General features: G+C 37.6%; 1 protein-coding gene across 1 annotated transcript in view; it reads right to left on the bottom strand.

Annotated features, from left to right (window-relative positions):
• Positions 1-8,176: 8,176 nt before the first annotated feature.
• FUT8 (fucosyltransferase 8) overlaps positions 8,177-24,422 on the bottom strand; it is a 103,656-nt gene continuing 87,410 nt past the window's right edge. The window contains exons 7-10 of the mRNA XM_063117539.1: positions 21,169-21,415; positions 19,082-19,258; positions 16,634-16,784; positions 8,177-9,628 (exon numbers count right to left, since the gene is read on the bottom strand). Coding sequence (XP_062973609.1) covers positions 9,311-9,628; positions 16,634-16,784; positions 19,082-19,258; positions 21,169-21,415 — 893 coding nt within the window. The 3' untranslated portion in view covers positions 8,177-9,310. The remainder of the gene's footprint in view (positions 9,629-16,633; positions 16,785-19,081; positions 19,259-21,168; positions 21,416-24,422) is intronic.

Raw genomic sequence — 24,422 nt, 5'->3', positions numbered from 1 at the left:
TCAATTTGATAGAAAAGGAATTGCTTTTAAAAAAAAAGTTTGAAGGAGAATAAATTTTTGGAGAATTTCTTATGGGTTTGGTTCAGGGTTCTTGCACTTATCTTACTTATCAGATGGCTGCAGAGTGTGTGTGATTGTCCTGTCTTTCGTTGTACAGTCATTTTCTGACAACCTGTAGCCTTCTTGGCTTCCCGCACTTCCTGCCCAGGGGAAGACACCTTGAATTTATTCTTCCCATAGGGCCCTTTCAGATCAGGAAGTGCAGGCAGCCTGGGAGACTGTAGAGCAATGGTGAGATGTGTAATAGAAAGAAAAATATAGACAGTACCCTCAGCCACCTCGCAGTGATTAGTTAAGGTCAAAAACACTACCAACACACATTCAAAATAAATTATAAAATGTCCTGAGAATGAAGCAGAATAATGGAAGCCCCTTTCTTTTCTTACTGCTTCAGTGCCATTTGATTGAACCAATCTTCCCATCCTGATTCAGCACTGTAGGGAGCAGATTTAAGCACACAACATTCATGTTTTTCATGTTTGTAGACATTAACAAAAAGCCCCAAATATTGGAAGGGGGAACCATATAAAAGTATGAAGGGAAAAATAAAAAGAAATAAAAAGCTTTTCAGATATCACACACACACACATTTTTTTCATTCTTATTTTTTGTGGTGGCTGCATTCCCTCTCCTCAATGCCCTGGGGGCTGCCTGTATAAGTGCCAGGTTGCTACCACATTAAACAAAAATCCCACACTTTCTCTCTGCAGGGTGGCAGCAGCAAATCCCAATGCAGACGGAAGGCACAGGGTTTTCGGTGGCCATTCAGCTCACCGGGCCTGCCAGGGCCTCTGCATGAGCAGACAGCGACCAATCAGGGGGCGCCATCCATCTGGGGAACACCTCTGCTGCGAGAATAGATGGCAGATGCACCATATTTACCTCACTCTGGCAAAAAAGTCAGGTTAATTCCCTGACGTTTTAAAATCACAGCTTCGTGGGAAGTCCACGATGGCTGTGAGGTGGCTGTTGCATCATATAACCGACGCAGCACCACTGCGCATCCACCACAGGGCTTGCAGAGCATCTAGGCAGCCCCCTGGAGTGATGCTAGATATATGGAGCATTGTGGGAAATGCCAAAGTGGGGTGAGCAGGCTGCCAACACAGTTGATGCTGTTGCCACTTGCAGCGGCAGTGCAAAACAAAACAAAACACCTTTAAGAAAAGAAAGAAGCTGTTCCACAACCCTTGACAATGGTGATGCCTACCTGTGAGAAATTGTTGGGAGCATTTCTCCTCCTCCTCCTGGAGCAATTCAATGAAATTGTCCGCTCAATTTTTCTACCCACAAATAAGGTGGAGAATTTTGAGACACCACTTGCGCACAGGTCTAGTTAAGACCCAGGGAACACGGCAACCTCACATCTGAAATTCAAAATTCATTTGAGCTCATTCAGCAAGAATAATTGTATTTTTCTTCTTCACTTGATGCTAGAGAGGGGGAAGGATTGCTCACAGTTGGGTTCACTCTCAATGTAACCTGCCTCCATGTGCTATGATGCATGGAGAGCAATTCCTTAGCTGGCGATTTAAAGTTTACTGGGAAACGAACATGTCTTAGGTTTTGTTGTCCTTAAGCTAGCATAGCATGTTTGAGACAAGCAGTCGACTTTCCTGCGGAGTCACTTACAAAAATAGTCTTTATCTACCTAAGGCAGACATTTTAAAGCAGGCTTGCACAACTTCTGACCTGTAAGTCTAACATAACCAATTGTTGGTGTTGTGTCAACAACAGTCAACAAGACTCTGTTTTTACTGATCTGGGCAAGCAGCAAACATGGGAAGGATATTGAGCCCCTGGTGGATTGTGCTTGGTTTAGGAAGTCATGCTGTGCTGGTCTGTTCTAAAATGCAAGGACAACCATCATCAATCCCCAAATATTGGGTGCTGCTAAAAAAAAATGTTTAGGGACTGGAAACACTCTTTTTTACTTAGCCATTATTCCTAAACCACAGACCTGAAAGGTGTACACACCCAGCATCTGAATCTGATTCTTTCAGTCCACCAAAAATGTAGGTAGCCATATCAGTCCATTTGACTCCCCCTCCCCCAGAGCTTTAGTTACTTGTTCTACAGATTGACAACTTGTGTGCTACTTCATAAGATGGGAGGTTGAAAAAGATTGTGACAGTCCCCCCACAGGCTAGAATAGATAGAACTTTCCATCTGCCCAAGAGCTCCTTTGAGACTATTTAGCTGATCTTGCCACTAAGAACAACTCCAAGTCAAGTCCAGACCATGCCAGGACCAAGTTACAGCCAGACTGAACATCAATAGACTTGAATAGATTTGCTATGAAAATGCCAGAAAGTTCAATTTTGCAATACATAGAAAAGACCAATTAAAATCCCATTGATTACAGCTGACATTTACAAATTAGTAAGTAATGAAATTCATGCCTAGAGTTTACTAAAGATGTATTAATAGCCATGTTCTGTTAAATTCCATGTAACTTGTTGATTTAATATGCTAGAGCATATTAGCTCTCAGTAGAGAATTCAGCTGATCTTCCTGGGTCTTTGGAAAGAAAGTGCTATGAAATACAGCCTCCACCGAGGTGTGAAAAACCTATTTATGCATAAGTATAAAAAGTTGTTACCACCTCTCCCCAAAATGTACTCTCCTACCGATTAAAATAAAAACAAATATCCATATATAAACTCTATTACAGACAAACAAACAGCAGTGTACAGTGGTTTAAAACAGTAGCATTTTCGAACTGACATCAGGTCCATGCATCCCAAGTATGTATGTTACTCTAATTTTAGCATGGGTCAACAAAATGTTGCATTTCCCCCCCCCCCCCATTCATTAATTGGATGTAACTTCCCATCACTGTATATTATTTGGCTGCAATCCTATATATGTTTATACAGGGGGTGGGGGAAGTCCAGCAGCTCTGAGCATGCCCCAGTCAGCATGACTAGCCGGGGACTCCTCAGAGTTGCAGGGCATTTTTTCTGCCTCAATATGCGTAAGACTGTGCCCTTAGAAAATTCCCAAATCTTTAGATATTATGAAGGAAGTCAGTGAGCTCTTCCACAGTTGTTCAAACAGTAACTTGGATGTAGACAGCTATTACAATGATATGCAAGAAAGGCTTATGTATCACCAGTTTTATATACTCGAGCAGAATATGGATGCATTGAGTATGAACAAGCTGATTAAAACAACAACAACCCTACAACATAAAAAGCTGCCTTACACATTGGGCAGTTCATGCATCATTATTGCCCTAGGAAATGCCTGGAAAAAAAAATACAACAACAGGCATGTGGGGAACACAGAGCTGTGAGGGGGAAGGAAAATATTATCCCTGCCATTCAGTTTTTCAGCAAGGCAAGGAATGCTTTGAGGGGCTTCCACTTGCCCCCCCCCCTAAATATCAAGCCTGGGATGCTGTTGGAGTGAGCTTTGTGGCTGTTTCTACACCAGCCTTTTCCCCCTGGGATTGTCCCAGGATCATCCCTGTGCATGCAAATGACACACAGGGGATCCCGGGAACAGGCAGGGACGATCCCTTCATTTTCCTGGGATAATCCTTAGGTGTAGAAAGGGGCTGTGTCTCCTCTGCTATGTAGAAAATTCTGGCTTGGATGCAGAATGAGCAAGAGTCCAAAGCTCTACACTGCCGTTAATGTAGTGTTTTTTAGCACTCTACCCTGGCGATGCACAAATGCTTTCAGGTTTGTCAAGTGCATCCAAGATGACATTGCCTTGGACTATCTACAATGATGGCAACAGCCTAATCGGTAAAACAAAAGAAGAAAGAAAAAGCAAGAATGAAAACCAGCAAGTCTATGAATAAGTTATCAGTACAAAATGAAACAGTCAGAGAGAGTAGTTTTAGTAAGATTGGCTCCTGAGAGACAACATGGCAAAATATATGAGACACACAATATGCTTTAGTGCAACACACCACGTTGGTGCTTAGGAGTTGGTTCCAATGCTCAGCTGTAAACTCTGTTCTGCAAATTGCTACTCCACACATCAGCAGCGCCAGATTTGAGAGCCATGTACTCAGTCACCCTAGATCACCACCCATCTTCTGTAGGAAAGGTTGTTTCCCAGGCACCCACAATAGCTGGCTCTCCCCCAGTTGAAACTATGCTAAAAATCTGAAGAATAATTCCCTCCCCAGAGCTCACTTCAGGACAGGCAGGTAGGTAGAGAGAAAGTTTTGATCTGAATGAGAGAGAGAAACCTTCTCTCTGCCATTCACCCACCCACTTACCTGACTGCTGCTATGGTGTCAGCAGGAACAAAAAGGGAGATGTGCACCTTTCTCTCTACCATCTCCTCTCTTTATGGAACACAATTGCAGCATTTTCTTCAATTCCACGAGCCCTGTAATTTTTCCAGCACAATCAGTGTTAGTATGGATGTCAACTATCTTAGGAAAAGTACATTTCCCAGGGATCCTGCTGTTATTACAGCATTCCAGGTATAGTGGGAGGACACACAGCAACCGTCCACACTGGCCACCACAGACACCAAGAAAGAGGTTTTGAGGGATCATCGCGGTGGCAATTCTGAATTACAAAATGAGAACCCTGTTGTGTTTTCTGCTCTTGCTCATAACTGTCAGCCCAATCTGAACTGAATCTGAAGGAACCACCCTAGGGATGTGCGAATCAGCAAAACTTGAGCTTAACAAAATTCTCCAAATTCCTTCTTGAAGCTTGTTCCGACTCTAGTCTTGATCAGATTGCAAGCAGCTTTGCATTAAAATCTGTGCATATTTACCCCAATGTACACAACAATTGTGTACACCTTTTTTCTTTTGATTAAATGTATTTATGCACATTCTTCAAAAGTATGCATTTTTCACATGTACATATGCTGTTGAACACATTTTTGTCCACAGACCACTTTGCAAGCTCAGAAATGTATAAAGTTTGAGCATAGATTATGTCTGGGTCTGTATTTGGTCCAGAAGGTGTGCACTGGGTAAATAAATCCTGATCAAAAATGAATTGAAATTAATCTCATACTTCCCTAATCCACCCAGCAATAATTATTTTGATATTGCAGATGCAAGTCTGAAGGTACACCAGATATCTATGAAAGAACTTGGCATCTTATGTGCAACTGCCATGACATATGGATCCATTGATCAAGAAGAACTGAAGGATAATCCTTGTCTTCTTGGAACCAAAATAGTTTATTACTGTGTTTTCAATATAACCTAGACCAAGTGGTTGCAACAGGATTATAGGCCCAAAGTCTGGTCTGCTCATCTTTTATTTCTGTAGCTGTTTATAGTAGCGCAACATAAAATTCTCAATTCATGCTATCCTTACAATAGTTCTGTTCAGTGAGCTTCATGGATGGGAAAAGTTTTGTCACATCAATCCAACAGAATCAGCTAAACCACATGCAGAAATTATGTGGATTGACTTGTGTATCTTGTGATAGAGTTTCTGTAGAAGCTCAGAGACCATTAACAGGAGCAGAAATATATGTGGACTTCATCTACCAAGATGATCTGTGTATAGATCAGGGTGTTACATTTCTCAAAACTGTGTTGCCACATATGCAATACACAATTGAATAAATCCAATTCCTAATAATACTTTGTGTTGTCTCCCTCATTTGAGAGAGTCTTTTAACAGTAGAAACTTGGCATGCAAAATTTAAAATGTAGCTGTATAAGATTTTGGGATACAGGGTTTGTTTTTAGTAATTGAGATGTAGAAATAAAACAACAAACTTCAGACCGCCTTTACACATAAATGCCTCTTCAAAAAGTTTCAATTGTAAACTTAATTTAATTTAAAAACCTTCTTTCAAAGTTTCAAAGTTTAAATGATAGTAAGAAAAAAATCATATTCAGGTTCCATTTTCTCTCAACTTTTCAGAGACATGGAGAATGGAGTTAAATAATTATCAGCACTTTATTTAACAAGGAGAGTAGCAATAAGCTCTTGGGATACATTAGGGTTAGCCAAAAGAGATTCTCACTACGATTGAACACTCTGGAAAAGGATGACAAAACTGTCTTTTTTTCTTGTTGTTAGTCTGGTGAATAATAGACTACATTAATTGTTTGTAAGTGGAATATAGGGTACATTTGTATGACTGCTCCAAGACATGCTAATTCAGTGAGCTATGCTAAGAATTAAAGAAGATGCATTGAACAAGGTGAATTTGATATGATTGGAAAACATCTGATGTGGAAACTTGTGGATTTTAAAACTGTAAAAACAAAGACTGTAAAAACAAAAAGTGAGAATCAGCAGTTTTAAAATGGTTCCACAGTTAGAGAGACAGAGGTCACACAGAGGAGGGCCAGGATCTCTTCTCGATCCTCCCAGAGTGCAGGACACGGAATAACGGGCTCAAGTTAAAGGAAGCCAGATTCCAGCTGGACATCAGGAAAAACTTCCTGACTGTTAGAGCAGTGCGACGGTGGAATCAGTTACCTAGGGAGGTTGTGGGCTCTCCCACACTAGAGGCATTCAAGAGGCAGCAGGACAACCATCTGTCAGGGATGCTTTAGGGTGGATTCCTGCATTGAGCAGGGGGTTGGACTCGATGGCCTTGTAGGCCCCTTCCAACTCTGCTATTCTATGATTCTATGAGAGAGAAGTATCCACCTGATGGGAAAGGAGCCACCAGAACCTTGTTTTCAGAGGTTTGTGGCCACTTCACAACTTGCAGAATTAGTAGTTACACCAAGTGTAATATCCTGTAACATCCAAGGAGATTAAGTTTTTCCCACCATACTCATGCTGTAGGGAGACTGGGCCAGTTGTAAGCTTCCTGGAATGCTGTTTAATGGCTACCCCACAGGTATATAGGATATATCCACTAGGTTGTAATGTATAAGAAAGTTTAAGATGTAGAAGAGTTCCTGAAGTAATACACTGCCTTTAAGTTAGCAACCTTTTTCTCAGCCGTTTGTTCTTAAAATATGAAGTTTGGATTATTTTAGAGACAGGCTCTCTACAATATACCCCAATAAAGTCCCATCAAAGATATTTAAAGTGATGTTTGTGTGGAAGGTTCTTGGTCTTGAGCAATTAAAATCAGGATAACTTCAAACATCATAAAAACATAACTTTCTTTTTTTTTTTAAAGGCTAACTCCAGAGTTAGGGATAATAGACTACAGAGTTAGGAATGGTGCCAAATAATCTTCCAGGCATTCAAAATATGCTTCTATACCACCATCCAAGAGGACGTTTTACAAAAACAGAATGCATTTATGTTGATACCATGTGTAATTCATGCCAAAGAGTATCTCATAAATATCTATACTGATAACAATGAAGGATATTACTGTAATACGCAAGACAAAATAGTATAGTGTTTGATGTTGCAAACTGCTCATGTTTTTTTAGGACAATGCAATATAATTGGCTTTGAGAACTTCCTTTCCCCCTAGCCCTTGCAGATATGTAAGCCTGACCCAAGTTTTAACGCTATGCAATAACTAGCTGTCCCAGGAATCAGCCCACTATTTGAGCTAAGACACAGCATTCAATTTTGCCAATGGAAATTACATATTAGGGATTAAGTTGAACAGCTGTGCAGCACTCAACTGCACCAACCAGAACCAGGAGTGTATAAATGGCAGCTGATATGGCTCAGCCTAAGAGCGTAAAAGGGTACACCCAGGTTTTGGACATTTGGATCCAAGGGAGAGATGGAAGAGGTGATACATAAAACACTAAACTAGCACCAGCATTGTCAATTTCCTAAGACCACTTCTGTTATTTGTCTGTTTTCTTCTTTTCAAGCTAGGCATATATATCTCGAGCACATAAATGTTCATTTTAATATCCAAAATTGCCTCATATGTCCCCCATCTCATATTAATGAATTGCATGCTTATGGTTTACATTTCATTAACTGCTCCAACTCCATCAGCTGACTGCAAAGGAGTGTGTTAAGCAATTCGATGTGAAACATTTTGTAACAAGAAACAATAAAAAAATATTCAGGGCCCTTATTAAGATAGCACAAATAACTACGATCCCAGCTTAACGCTATAAACTATTCCACAATGTTCTTGTGGTTACATGTTATTCTCAAGTGATTTTTTTTAAAAAAATAAACAATACCAGACTACAGTTAAGTTTAATAAACTATAAAAGCAAATTCACAAAAAAGGCTTCTTTGAACAACAGCTTCTCCCATGGCTGATTATGCATTGTGGCTGCAAAACAGAGGTGGGCAACCCCAGGACAACAGGCCATATGCAGCCCTTGGAGACTGCTAGTGTGGCCCACTGTGGGTGCCCAGGGCCACTGCTGCTCCCCGAATCTTCATCTTGTGTGTGCCATTGCCATTATGGATGAGGGCACATGGTGATGACTCTAGTCTGTCTCTTGGCCTCACAAGGAATCAACAGGTTAGTTGGCCATATCTCTGTTGCTTGAAAACACCAAAAAATCCTGTGTTGTCAAACTTCATGAGAGAGAATTTTCCCTAGTAAAGAAGTAAATGGTGTAAAAGATAGACACTTCTGACGATTCTTCAAATTCAAATTACTTGTAGAACTCCAGCTATTCTTTTTTTTAATTTATTTTTTGTTATCAAAGACAATGTCCAGAAACAGTACTAAAGATTCAGTTCATGGCATTGTTTTACAAAAGTTCCTACCAGACAATTATTTTATTGTTGGATGTACTCTTTATTAATGATGAGATGAACTAATCAATGAAATTGCTAACAAAACTCCTGTAAAGAAAGGTCTAGTCTGATTTTTGAATCTGTTGGTTGGAGCATGTTCAGTGGTCATAACAACATCAGTTAAAGGCAAGCATGACTCTTGCCTATCAATAGAACTAGGCATGGCTCTTCTAAAAGGTCACTGATCTTTCAAAGAGAGGCACCATGTTTTAAATTCTGCACATACAAAATATGCTCATGTCACTCAAATTACACAATGCAGCAGTGTTAAAAGTCTTATTATAGTCTATTAATGGCAAAGAAATGAGCTCACAGCTCATATATGACTCATGAGAGGGACATATCCTCAAAGAGACAAACAATATAAAACAACAGATTTCCTGTTGAATGTATATCAGTGTGCATGTGTGCGAGTGCATATAACAAAGTAAGTCCAAACAATGGCCCATCCAACTGTTCCAAGCTGAGTATCCAGTTTGAATGATAAAAGGCTTTCATTTTAACTGTACGTTAAAATGCAAATTCACATCCCACAAATGCCAACAGTAAATACGGTTGGTTGAAATAGCTTCCAAGTGAGACTTGCTTTGAATTTTCCTGCTTGTCTTCTATTTGTCAGCTTCTGGGTATGTGGGGTACTTGACTGTCTCAATTTTCTCTTTTACTTTGTAGGAGGGGTATAAGCCCGTTTTCCCTAATTTTCTATTGATGCCTTTTGAATAACCATCCCAGTGGTTTCCAGCAACACCAATTATATCTCCAGGTTCCATAGGAATTTCATCAGAAGTTCGGGGATAGTGAGCATAAACAGCAATCTGGTTGTGTGCATTTTGTCCTCCAAAATAATAGATATCATCTAAAGAGTGAAAGAAGGCAGATGCATCTGGATGTAATGTCTGCATGATTTCATAAGCAACCCGACAAACCTAGGAAAAATAACCAAAGAAGAACCAATTAGCAAACAGAATTATTTAGCCCATCCTAATACGTTACTTAAGCATTCCTGAAGCAAGTGTATTTTGTCAGACTGTTACTCCAAATATTATTAAAACACACTGCTTCAATACTTAACTGAGGGTTAACCCTTTTATTATCTTTACAGAAACCTAAGTGTTTATATATTTCAATTAAATGGGGAAAATCCTACATTTCTATTTAAGAAATTTTAATTTTCTTGAAACTGGAAAATGTGGCAGAGACAATTTCCTTATACCTTCACCAAATAATGTGTTTCTTAAAACACTGCTGTACTGGGTGAGAGAGGTATAGTCCACCTTAACTTGTTACTTTTGAGTGTGCGTTCTGTAGATTAGAATTCTGTTCTTCTAGCCATTGTAAATACTTTCAAATATTGCAATCTGATTTCCCGAGTTTCTGCTACACAAGTTCAAGCAAAGGGTTAAGTCATAGCCACTTAAAACTGAATGAATCCAGATGTACCAATGTGCCTTCATGACCCCTCAAATCACCATGCTAGGAGGACAGGACTGCTCAGACAACCCTTAGGATGTGGTCCAAGGAGATAAGGGTTGTCCAATCTCCCCCTGCACATTCTCTCAAAGCTCCTTCAGTGCCAAAGCTGCATTATGCAGAACCTTTCTCTGTGGCAAAGAGATGTCAACTTGCACCAGTGCAGAGAACCTAGGTACCACATCACGTGCTGCAGATAAAGTACCTCTAGATTATTTCTTCCACCTCCTTTATAGATGGCTATACAACACTTTGTCCATTCCTTAAGCATAACCGTTCACTTCAAATGCTTCAGATCAAAGCTATTTTTCTCTCTTGTTTTTCTGGGAAATCATAATCACTTCAAACTGAAATGGGGAGGCATGTCTCTGCCTGTCTTGCATGTTGTATACAAAATTTTATTAAATATTATTAAGAGATGCTGCTGGGCTTTTTAATTTCTTCTCTTGGAACATTCAGCTCAAATAAAAAGTAATCATCATGATCTCCTTCCAACTGAATGAATTAAACTCAGTTTGGTTCAGAATAAGCCCACCAATTAGTCCCTTAACACCCACTGCCCACTTACCTTGTTGCTACTGCTTGAGTAGCAGAAGGAGGTAAGGAAGAAGTATCTCCTTTTCTTTCACTCCTACTAACTGGCACAAGTGCTCTTATGGTAGCGAGCCAGACAAAGGCAGTACCGATCAACATTATTTATTTATTACATTTCTATACCGCCCAATAGCTGAAGCTCTCTGGGCGGTTCACAGAAATTAAAAACATTCAAAGTATAAAACAACAGTATAAAACCATAATATAAAATACAATATAAAAGTGCTCCCAACAGCCATCACAGAACTGGGGGGAAATACATTTCCCAGCAGTCCTGGAGCCTGATTCATTTCCACAAGAGCACCTGCACTAGGAATCAGGAGGAAGTGGAAGAGAGACCTCCCCTTCTTCTTGCAGTTAAAGCCATGGTAAGGTGGGCAGAGAGGGATATTGCAGGGGAGCTGGAGAGGGGTTAAGGATGTGACAGGGTCCAATTTAACAGAGTTTGGTTCAGAGTAAGCCCAGCAATTTCTGGTTTGGGAGTGTGCGCACATCTCAAGTCTTAGTAGACAGGAGCACATGTACCTTTCCCCAAAACATGACAATATTTCCACAATATAGTTCATCTGAGCAGCCCTGGTTCAACATTTAGAGCTATAGCAATTTTGCTGGATCAACCTAATTTACCTGTCAATAAAGTCTACTTAGCTTTGATAAAACCTATGACAACTGTAGATCATGTTTCATGTAATTAATGTCAGGACTTTGAAAAAAGAGAAAAGAGAGCGAGAGAGAGAGAGAGAGAGAGAGAGAGAGAGAGAGAGAGAGAGCAACATGTTTGCTAACAGCGTACATGGAACAAAATGGATATTGGCCAAGATTGCATTCAAACACTTGACCCAGTCAAAACATACAAACACTCAAGCCATAGATTCCTATTTGCATATCAACTGAATCTAAGGTTTTATAAAGACTTGTATACCAGTTCTCCGCATATATGTATAAGAATTAGATCTTCTAAGTTTGCTATCGGAAACACATTTACTTGAGAGTAAGCTCAATTTGACTCTATGGAATTTACATCAGAATAAACATGCAAGGATTGCACTGTAAATGTGTATTTTCCCTCATATAGTCCCATGGGGGCTAACAGGTTGGATATGAAGCCACTGTATTGTCACCTGTACAATAACAGGATTCTTGATTCTAATCTATCTATCTATCTATCTATCTATCTATCTATCTATCTATCTATCTATCTATCTATCTGTACACACACACCTATCTGGGATACTAAGAAACATTCATGATTATCAAGACCTGGCATAAATTTATATTATCAATAAATTGACTGCCGAAACATATTGTTAAAATCAATTACATGACTCTATGACCAGGCAAGGTGGAGAAAGATTAAGAAGGAAATATTTCACATTATATATTTTGATTGCTGAATTGGCTGTTTTCAATCTTTCCAATTCATTAGCTCTTCTGATAGCTTTTTGAGACGGAACAGTGGGATGTAAATGTATAAAACACAAATATTTTGCTATCTTTATTACATCATACTTCTTTTAAGGAGCTTGTCTTTGCATACAGTAAGAATGGCAACATTCCCATAGATTATGATGAGGCTGTGTTACAACCTTTCAACCCTTATGGTAAAGGTCTTAGTAACTGTTATGGGCAGAAAACTGGCATCATAAGACATACTGGATATACCAGTGTCAGTGATTACTTACTACCAGTAATTATTTAGGACATAGTAGTCTACACTTTACAGGCTCCAAGCCTAACTTACTGAATTCTTTTCAAACCTTAAAAATGCCTCATTTAAATAATAAAAAGCAACTCATCCTCCAACAGGAACATTAGAACCTAACAGTAGCTCAAAGGATATTTACTACATTGGTTCTACACCGGATTAAATTCAAATCCTTAGTATTACTCTGTAGGCTCTCTTCAGACGTGGCCCAAGGTACCTAGAGAACCCCTGCTCCCTCTAACTATGATTTTGCTAGGCATCTGTATTCTTCAGCCACTCCAAAGCTGTTAGGCTTAACTACAAGTCCTCGTACAGCTGGAGATAGGAATGTCTTGGCATCAGCCCAAGGCTTTGAATAATTGGAGAAGATTAGAATGACTAATCATCTCATGACCTTCAGAGCAATGTATAAAATCCTCTTGGTTTTCAGAGTTGCCACTAAATCGATTAAATGGAATATGAATAAGACGACATCAAGACCAAAACAGAGTAGCACTAGGAAAAAAAGGGAAATGAAAAATGGATAGCATGCAACTGCTAGTGAACTTTGAAAGAAAAATTAGGCCAATCACCATTTTTATTTCATCCTTATACTTTTGAATGAGGTCAAAAATAGTGATAAATGCTTTAATAAAAATGGTAGATGGATAGTTGGTAAACAAAATAAATTCCAATCTAGAGTGATCAAACATGTATCCCTTTTAATAAACTGAAAACACAGAGTCATTTATCAGAAGCCCAGATTTACATATTCCCCATATTCCCTATTCATCTATGCCTAACAAAACATTAATAATGTGTTATGGTTGTTATACATATTATTATACAACATTTTTAATGCATATATAGCTTGGTAAGAAAATAAGCAGTACTTTGGCTGCTACAGTTATGTGTCCATAGCAATTGATAAGAACTTTACCACCAGGCTAAAAGCCAGTGTGTAAAAAACCCCCAAATGTAACCTAGCCACATTACAATTAGTAGGGTTTGGTCATCCTAAAATTAGGAGGCAAATAAGGTGTTTGCCCCCATCCTTTTTAAAATATGGTAACTTTATAACCAATTCTGTTCTTTTTTATTTAGAAAGGAGAGGCAAAACCAATAGCTTCAACCATTCTTATATGATATTACTATGTCTCCACTATAAATATCAAGGACTCTGTTGTATAGCAGTGGCCTTATACCAACAAAATCTGTAATCCATCTTGGTCCTCTAATATCAGAAAGACACTTTCCATGTTGGGTTTGTTTGGAGTGGATATGTTCGGCTATGCTCTTTATAACTCAACCCATGCAATTCCTTATTCCCTAATAACTTAAACTTTGGCTAATGGTCTTGAGTTACCAGGCCAGAACTATTTCAATAAAGACAGACCAAAATATCCCAACCAGTCAAGATTTTGGTAACATATGCATTAATTGGCTATTTGCTACTACACTTTCATTTAACAGCAGCAACATGTAGAGGGTTTCTAATTCCATTCATCACAAAAACACAAGACTGGCTAAGGGGACGAATGGATGACAGAAATAATACTTCAAGAAGATCATCACTCCCCTTGGTCCTATCTGTAATTTTCTTTTCTTTAGTATACATATGTAAATATTATTTATTTTTTAATAATAAAGACTTGTAAAACTATCATAATTGTTTTTTAAATTCTTTCCATTTTCTTTTAATCTTTCTTTACAACATGATAAACAGACCTGAACACATTCATACAGGTTAGGTTCTGAGTTAACTTGGTGCTAACTCCTCCAACCCCACCACAAGATATATAGCAATGGATTTATTGTTAGGTCGAGTTTGAAATGTTTTACTGATAGTGAAAATATCTATGGCAGAACTCCACGATTTCCTATTCATATACTGTAGCATACTGTTGCCATGAGCAAAATGACAGAAAGTAACACATGGAAATCATCCTTAAGACTCACAGCTACGCAGATTTCTACAATGCCCGGCTATACTCTTGTTGCATATATATCACACTGATAACACTGAACTTAATATTCACAACCTTCTATAACATACTTTGTTCTTTGCTGAGTTTAAAGTTCTCAAATCTATGAAAATTAAAAGGCCTAATTGTTTTGACTCACTTATCAGCAAATCTGATCAATCATCATTTGAAGAAACAATACAAGGGCACTGAAGTAATAAGTAAAACCAAATATGTAATGGTTTAATTTTTAATACAATTCAATTGGCCTAGCTACAATAAAAGTAGATATTTCATCATCACCCTAAAGTGATTTCTGCTTTCAACAACTGTTATCTCTCCATATTAGATTATCTGTTCTCATACTATGTTGACATTTGAGTTGAAAAATGACTCAGCAATAAGTATCAGGTACTGAATGTAAGTACTCAGTGTAATCTTTATTTGTTTATTTCATTTCTAAAATTTCTTTTTTCATAGAGAAATGTTAGCATATACTTAATCTTTGATCTTTTTATACTATGATGCTCTGCATTAATCAGCATTTGAGATGGGGAATGTGAGGATGGGCAACTTGTAACTCATATGTCTTGCACTCCTGTCCACGTGTGGAAATTTGTTTGCAGGAATGAATTGCTGCCAATCAAGGCATTGGAGAGTTCAATAAAGCACTTGTTTCTGTTTTAAAAAATTAGAGATTTAAAATGTTAATTTATTTGCATGTTTAGACAAGAAAATGTCCATCTTGGCAGTAGCATGCTGGGAATTGTAGGACTTTTTTCTAACTAAACATGCATAGGATTGCACCTTAATTTATATCCCAACATTTGGCCCAGACAGACCACCAATATAACATTATGAATAAAATGCAAAATTAAAGCATTGAAGAGAATCCCTAAATGTCATATTGTAGTCTACAGAAACAGTACTGCTGCTATATAGTTCCAAATTTGAGGAAAGAAATACTATACCAAGAATCTCAAGTTTTATGCCCAACAGAAAGCTGTCTAGACTCCAAATTAAAAGGCTAACTGTGAAATTTAGAATAAAAAACAGGAATTTCTTACATTTTTGCCTTGAATGAGGTTAACGAATGGTTTGTCAAAATGTCGGTCTTTAAAAGTAATGCAATGTTTTATATTGCATATTGTTCGTTTCTTGGTTTTAAAAGTAACAGTTCACCATAAATTTGAACAGCATTGCTGAAAACACTTGTAATCTTTTATAATCCTATAATCTTTCCATCGTGCTTAACCATTGAGACAAATTCTCTGCAGCAAAAGGTAATTTAAAAACCATTAATTCAGGTAGCTAATCCATATTGTACCAGGTACTGCAACAGAAGAGGAATGCCTTAATACTGCTTAGGAAGTTTTAAATCTGTTTTGTATTGCAGTCATGGCAATGAAGCTTCTGACACTGACAGGGTGGGATGGAATGTTCTATTGCTTGAGGAACGGAACAGTTTGTAGTCCAGTTTCTGTCAGAAAGGAAAATGGTCAGTTTGGCTGAGATTAAAAACCTCGCACAGGGGCAAGATGAGAACTGGAATGCCCACACTTCAAAGTATAATTCCTTATAAGAATACAGGAATTGATTTCATGGATAATACGCAGGCCCATCTAATCTAGTTACTGGTCTCCAGCAGAGACAGTAAAGATGCTACTGGGAATTCACAAGCAGTATGCATTATCTCTTAACATTTGCCCTCAGTACCTGGTGTTCATAAGCAATATACTTCTGAAGACAGGTTATCTATTTAAAGACATCATGGCTATCCTTTATGGATCTGGCCAACTCTAATCCCTTTTTAAGACCATCTATATTAGTGATCATCACCATATCTTGTAACTGTGCATTCCACAAGTTAATAAAAAGTTATATGAAGAAATATTTCCTTTCGTTAGTTCTAAACCTACAGCCAATGAATCCTACTGGCTGCCCCCGACACAAATTCTATTGTTTTGACAAAATTAATTTCTCTATTCACTCTCCATACTTTTCATAATTGCATTGAACTCTACCATGGCTCTTCATGTTCTCTTTTTAAAACTATAAAGCTCCAGTCTTACAAACTATTCTCATAGGGAAAACCTCTGATTTCCAGTCATAAGACATGCAAAACTACATGCTGGTGTGTGTGTGTGTGTGTGTGTGTGTGTGTGTGTGTGTGTAACCCTTCTGGGTACAACACTTCACTATAATGCATACCAGCTTACCTGTGAAGAAAATGTACAGACAAGGAAGTCTGCCTGGGACAAGAAGTGTATATCAAGAATAACACCCCGCAGAGAGTTTTCAGTGTATCGATTATGGAGACCCGCTGACCATGATATGGAATTGTCACTAATAAATTCATAGTTTGGATACCTTGAAAAATGAAGCACAACATCAAACTTTCATATTTAAATTAAACTCATTTGTTTTCCCTGTTGGGAGGTTGCTATGTCTTCAAAATCTATAGCTCTGGTTAGAATTTAATTTTTGACGGTTTTTAATCTGTTTGTTCTAAATAGAAGTCAATGAACAACAATGATACCATTTATCGATATGCAGGCGATGCAATGTGCGTGATTAAGCACTCCAAAACAGAGCAAAACAAATGACTATGAGTAGCGCATTGTTTATAAATTTTATATATTTTTAAAATATTATAGATCTAAAAATCTCTCTTTCGATTTTAAAATCTAAAATATTTTTGAATAAAACACCAGCTTCAATTACTCACTGTGTTTTGTTTTGTTCTGTAATTATCATATTATATAATCTGTTTGAAAAGATTTTAGTAACAAATTTGAAATTTTCAGCAGCATTATATAAGGATTAGTATGAGTTCTTTCAGACAGAGGGCCCCTAGTGCTGCCAATCAGAACATATTGCGTAGCTATTCTGTATTTTCTTCCTAAATTAAATTTTTTTTGGCAAAGAAATAAAATGGAAGGAGGAGTGGAAAAACATAGGATTACAAATGGAAGACAATGATGTCTGGACCCTCCACAAAATTCTGTGAATGCGGCAGAGCAATTGCATGACAAAGCCTGCATAGCAAAAAAGGCTGTCTAGCTCAAATGCAGTGGGAGCCCAGCGGAGGCAAAGATCACCTCACTGCATCTCCTGCTCTGCATTACTCGTAAGCTAAGTTCAGAGGCTTGCAAGCATTAAGGGCACAATCAATAGGATTGTAACCTTAATTAGAAAGAATGGTCTACTAAAGTTCTAGTGTGAGAACTACTACAAATAAATTGCTCATCTTTATTTACAATCTGATTATACTTCTAGGAGTCTTTTGACCACAGAAAGAGAAATGAAGCCTCCAGAACAACAATGTACATATTCAGGACACTTTGCACTCTTTTTCTCAGGTCACAAATGTTTTCTATGACCTGGTGATGTTAACAAAGGTCCTTTAATCTCTGTCTATACGTGTGAAAAAGCCTATCAGTATTTTCAAAAATTATTTCCCAAAATCAGAAAGATAACCCCTTATTCATGTAGTATTAACAATGTTTATCTTCACAAACATGAAAACCAGGAGCAAGCAGTTCCACATGTTCAAGTGAACACTACCCCTAATGCCATGTAATCAAACGCTTTTGAAATTCAATAGAAATTTAAAAGCAACTTGTTATGTGGCAATGTGGTCTGTTGTTTGGGGGGTGGGAGTGGGGGGGGATGAGGGAGTCACTCACTGTGGCTGGGATCCAAAGAACCACAGAACCTGTACTATGCTCCCAGTGGGCCTTTTTCAAATATCATCCCCAAGACTACAGGGCAATCTGCTTTTGATGCTGAAGGGTCTTTAAAAAGCAGACTGCGAAATACGATGGGATCTCTCATTCAAAGTGTGTGTGTGGGGAGGAGAGAAGTAAAAATTCACACTGGGATTACACAACCACTTGGGTCTACCCAACAAGGGAGAGGGCATTTTCAGTGGTGGCCCCCCAATTCTGGAATGATCTTCCTGATGAGGCTCGCCTGGTGCCGACATTGTTATCTTTAAAGCGCCTGGTCAAGACTTTTCTCTTCTCCCAGGCATTTAACAACATATGCTAAGTTTGTGGGATTTTTTAATGGACCCCAGAACTGTTCTTGTTTAAATGGATACTGTTGTTTTTATATTTTTGATGGTTTAAAATTTTGTATACTTTTTAATGTTCACTGTTTTTAACTTTTGGAAAACTGCCCAGAGAGCTTCGGCTATGGAGCGGTATATAAATTTAATAAATAAATAAACATTTATTTATAAATAAATAAAAAACTCTGCATAAAGTTTTTCTCTGAAACAATGGTGGAGGCCAAGTAGATGTGGATCAGATGAATATGGCAACCTGGGAACTATACATATTCTGCCATCACTTCCATCATGGAAGAAAGGCAAGGTATAAACAGCATGAAATAAACTAAAACACTGGGGAAAACATATCACCTAAAGAGCCAATATTTTAAACTTCAATATCAAAGAATTTAGTGTGGTCAGAGGTCATTCATGGCTGACAGCATGAAATTATATTATGAGATTTCATTCTTATAGCCAGGAATGATCGTTGAAGAACTTACAGTCAGATAATGAGCAAAGCAAATTTAAATGTACATTAAACCAGACATGATAAATACCTATGCTTCACATAAAATCACTTTTGTACCTACTATGAAAAGGATGGTCTTACTTGGATTTTGCTTCTTGCAATAATGACGGATCATCTGTAGCCAAATAGACTCGTTTTTTGTCAATATGCATTCTGCGGGAGAGAAGTTGGAAACGTTCTTCAACATGAACCATATATTCTTCAATGGGATGAAATGCTGCTTCCGTTCCCACTTTGTCTGTTCTTCGGACATGAATACTGGAAGTTAAAAAAGAGAAAAGAAAGGATTTCCCTAATACATTTTTTATTTTTATTTTTTGCTTTTATTTGTAAAACAAATGAGCATTAGTAGACATGTTTATTCTGAAAATAATACCTCTGAAGCCGCAGGGTATGGATTGGTATATTGCTCCATGTAGAGAAAAACAATACTAATCTGCCCATGAAAACCAAATATAATTGCTAGACATTTTTTGAGACCAAATGCTAATATATTCTACTCATGTCACTGTAGAATCATAGCATTATCATTTTGCAAATACCTTTAAGCTGCTATTGTTGAACAGGGTCAGCCTGATCTTCCTTTATATGCATGTCCAACAGGTTTAAATTTAGTTCCCGCTTGTAGAATTTAAACTCGTGTGAAGAGACAATGCATATACTTTAAGGGCATGTTTATCAAGCTGTTTCCTAATTCTGTTTAAGTCGGGTGTATCCCTTTTCTACAGTATTTTTTATGAATACTAACTCATGTCTCCTGCACCAATACACTAGAATATAATTAGATTTTTAAGATAATACACAAATTCATTCAATTCAAAGTGCTGGTTAAGACCTTCAAAGCTCTATATGGCTTGAGCCTAAGGTATCTTAAAGGCCACATTCTCCAATATGAACCTTCATGCATGTTGAGGTAGCGGTAGACAGTTTGGGGAACTGTTCCATCCCCACCCAGAGATTTATATGGCCTTGCAGACCTTCCAACGATCTGTAAAAGTAGTTTATTGTATTGGCCCTTGCATCTAAAGAAACTGTTGATATGCTGGCTTTTTATTATTGCATGGCTCTGGATTTTTTGTTTGTTTGTGGCATATGTGTCACTTGTATTTTTCACCTGTTTTTATCTTGTAAGCTGCTTTGAAAGCTCTTGGGTAGAAAAGGTGCCTAGAAATATAAATATTTAACAAGTGTGTATATAATAGAGATATTGTTGAAAAGCTACCTATTAAAAGTTTAATTTTCTTTAGCAATTTATTCTTGATTTCAAAATAGGTGGTTGACCAGAACAGGTGCAAAACTAGAAGTGCCTATTATCTAGGCACATCTAATAAGCTGTCTAAGGTATTTTACTATCTGTAACCATATTATGCAAATAGCAGAGACTGACCATGTGGACTGTACTGAAACCCAAGGAGCTACCACAGATTGATAAAAAAAATCCCTAGTTTAGTTTGTAAAAGTATGGAAGATAAATAATATTGTAAAAACACAAAAGCAATCCTGTGCATTTAACTCCTTTGAGCTTTGCATCCAAGTATCATAAAGACTCTTAGGACCAAACGAGATGTAGCATGCCTGTCCCATTCATGTCTAAATCAAGGGAACGAAGTGGGCAGGCACCTTTATCGCTTGTATTCTTATAAGCCATAAAAGATTCAGTCGTTTGCTTTTAAAAAGGATTGGACTGTCAAAGGCTATTAACTATTTATTACATTTTTATACTGCCCAATAGCTGAAGCTCTCTGGGCAGTTCACAAAAATTAAAACCATGAAGAACATAAAAACAACCAACAATTTAAAAACACAAATTCAAAATACAATATAAAAAGCATAACCAGGATTAAAACCACACAGCAAAACTACAGTGGCTAAAGCCTCCATAATTAGAGGCAGTATGCTGGGAACAAACAAGGGAGGGCTTTCATGTACCAGTGTGAGCTTGAAATAAGAGAGATCAAAACAGCTGTAAGAAAGCATCCTTCATTCCCAACACATTATGAATTATCACCTTCCCAGAGGTGTTTGGTAGTCTGTTGTTCAAAACTGGATGCACAATAAGGTGGTGTGCTTTTATGTTTATTCAGAAGTAACTCCTACTGATTTCAATGGAAGAAAGCATAGCTATGACTATGGCTAGGAAGCCTTAATCACCTAAAAAAAATTCTTACCCAATAACTGGATGCTTAAAGCCAAGTTTCCTTGTAGCTTCTTCGATTTCCTTTTCTAACCAAGGCTGTGGACGAATCAGGTATTTGACAAACTGTGAGACCCACCACACTGCAGGATCCCCATGGACCCGAATTAGTCTGTCAGCGAGATCTTCCGGGATAGCCAATGGCAAATATGGAGGTCGTGGGTGTAGACTGTCAACTATGGGTAGTTCTATTACTTGAACATCTTTATCATTTGTTTCACCTGTAAAAAATATAGTGCAAATTAAATACTTCAAAAGTAGCTATATTGTATCTGATACATCTAAATAAGAGAGCATTTCTAGCTAACAATTTTGTACTTGTTTGATAATCACTAGATTGAGAATTAAAGAAACAAAGCTCTTCTCTAATAGTTGTTGTACTTCAACCTAGATATACATTACTACATACATTAAAACAAATCAAGAAAATAAGATGGCAGAAAAACATCAGCAATATTATTTTGCAGAGCATGAATTTATCAGGCTCAATTCAGGTGGAGGATCTCAGGAGTTTGAACAGCCTGAGTAAGCTTGGTTGAGTTGCCAAAGAACAGCCAACAGCAGACCATAGAATTCAATTTGCAATGTCTGAATGAGAGGAAACGTTGTGACTATATGCAATAGCAGTTCATATATGCTATATGAAGCTGACAGAGCGGAAGATTAATAAGTAACTTGGTTATCAAAAAATTACTGATGAAAGCTTGAATCCCAACATGTAAAATTTTCTGTTTCCCTTAATAGCATATTCTCACATCTTCGTTGAAAACATCTACCTACCACCATCCCCATTTCAATGAATATCTTGGTTGTTGCAATTGTGCAGAATTCAAGATTTGCTAAGAGATTCAGCATCAGCACCAGATATATTTCAGAATGCAAGGAGTATTCTATAGTTGAAACTAGCTGACATATTCACAAGTTCATTTTGCCCATCCTTAAGGGTGTGAAATATTAAAAGTATCTGCCAAAGATGACTAGCTATTAGTTTGGAGATTGTGGTCAACATGAACATTATCTACAATTAACATCTAATAAGAGTTGGAGAGAAATATACCTCCCACAAATTCAAAGACTTGTAAGTATTATACAACTATTATAATACACACACACCCCCCCCATATTATTCTCCTTATAACATACAAAGTCTCATTTACTTCATCGCATACTAGTAACTCTGGGCCAAACTAGACATGGCAGGTCATGTCAAAATCCATATAAATCGGGGACAGGACAATTTAAAGTGCAGAGGAAGAGGGCGGGGAGTAGCAAACAGTTCTTCCCACTGTTTACTCCCCTAAAACCACCACAACAGTTCTTTCCATTAAAAGTTATTTCTGATCTCTGAAGCTGCTCAAGAAGTAAAACAGCAAGGGAGAAGCAGTGTGTGTGTGAGAGAGAGAGGGGGAGGGAGGGGATGCAGGCAGTGGGAAAGGATTCAGCATCTTTCTGCTTACCCCTAATAACCCCCACCTTCAGTGGTAGACCTGATTCTGACATACAGGTCTGCCATTATCATGTCAAGTTTGACATAACTTAAAATTAGATATAGCACTTAGATAATGACTGGGAAAGATCCAGCAACAGTTCCTGCAAATTAGAAGTCAGTCTTCACTAACAGTTCCAGTAATTTCAACAACAAAATAAAGATTAAAAGGGGGAAACAAAACTTTTTTATTTGAAAAGTATGTGAAAATATTAAGGAACCACCTAATCTAGAAGTGAGAGGGAAATTTAAGCCAACGGTAAACATTTAAATTAATGTGCTGTAAGGTACATGTTATAATTCTGATGGTTTCTTTATAATGTGTTTCTCCTCTCTCTCTCTCTCTCTCTCTCTCTCTCTCTCTTTCTCTCTCTCTCTCACACACAGAGAGAGAGAGAGAGAGAAAGGGAGGGAGGGAGAGAACGTTAAATTTGCAAGCACAAAGAAAACTGAGAAAACCTGCAGGAGGGTTTAAGCTAATATGTTGAACATGTTGAATCCAGACTTCTTCGTATTTAGAGCAGATCCATTGCTTACAGGTAGGGCCTGCAAGTAACCCACCTGCAAGGAAGTATTATTGACTCCCAAGTAAGACTGCATTAAAACCTCATTTTAAAAAGATCAGCTATTTCAATTGATGAATAGTTACTTTCAAGTTTGGTTTCAACAGATTTTAACTAACTTCCAATAACGGTTCTCTTAAGCTAAAAGAAAATTGGTCATTATTTTAAAATCAAAATAGTACATTTCCTGAATGTAATATATGTTCACTTATTTTGGCAAGAAATCCAAGGATGAAGGTATATCTGCAGAACTAAGGTTTTAATTCAAGTCTTTTTTTTTAGTTAATCAAAACAAGTCCTTTCCCACATTTTGCATACATTACCACATTTTGCATACATTACCATAACCCTTCAAGATTTTTCTCAAGCATTTAAAGTCAGAGTATTCCCTAATTTTCATTTATCTCTTTGTAGGTCTACATTTGTGGATTCATGTTTCAGCAGTCTTTGTTGGATAAAACACAGCAATACTCAATTCAGAAAGCAAATAAGCACATTATTAATTTGTGCATAACATCACTGACAAACTGCATACAACTATTAATTACAACATGTTCTATTCTAAAGTGCCACAATGCTGGAAATGGTGGGGTGGCACTATAAAAATGTTTTAAATAAAAGAATAAATAGTAATATGGCAAAGCAACCAAACTACTGTTTAAAGGAATGAAGGTTATGGGCTCCAGTTAAACATTGAGAAAACTAATTTGGCACAAAACTCAACAGAAAACAACCAAGACAGACATAAGTAGGTTTAAAATTTTAATAATGCAAATCTAAATCATCCAATGTACAGAAAGAACTGGATTCAGACTTCCTTAAGTTACATAATTGAACTTAATGCCCAGGTAGCTCAACAATGTTGACTGACTACTCATAAATGTAGTAATTTCCATGAGAATTTCATGGGTGCGTAAGTGCCTTGTCAAAAAACACAAGACATACTAGCAGCAGACATCATGCCATATTTTTGGCAAAGGCTTAAAGCTACCCTTTGAGTACAAGGCCTACGCATACTCAGAATTCTGGTCTGTCAAAAGTGAACTAGATGCTCCAAAGACTTGCATGCAAAACTATTTCTACCATGAAAAGAAGGGGCAACTATTCATCCCTACACCAAAGTTTCACATAAAATTAGGTCACCTAAGGAAATGCCAATATAAAAGTACTTAGTTGAAA

Source organism: Elgaria multicarinata, chromosome 2, assembly GCF_023053635.1.
Source record: "Elgaria multicarinata webbii isolate HBS135686 ecotype San Diego chromosome 2, rElgMul1.1.pri, whole genome shotgun sequence".
NCBI lineage: Eukaryota > Metazoa > Chordata > Lepidosauria > Squamata > Anguidae > Elgaria > Elgaria multicarinata.
This window is presented reverse-complemented; position numbering and strand designations above follow the sequence as displayed.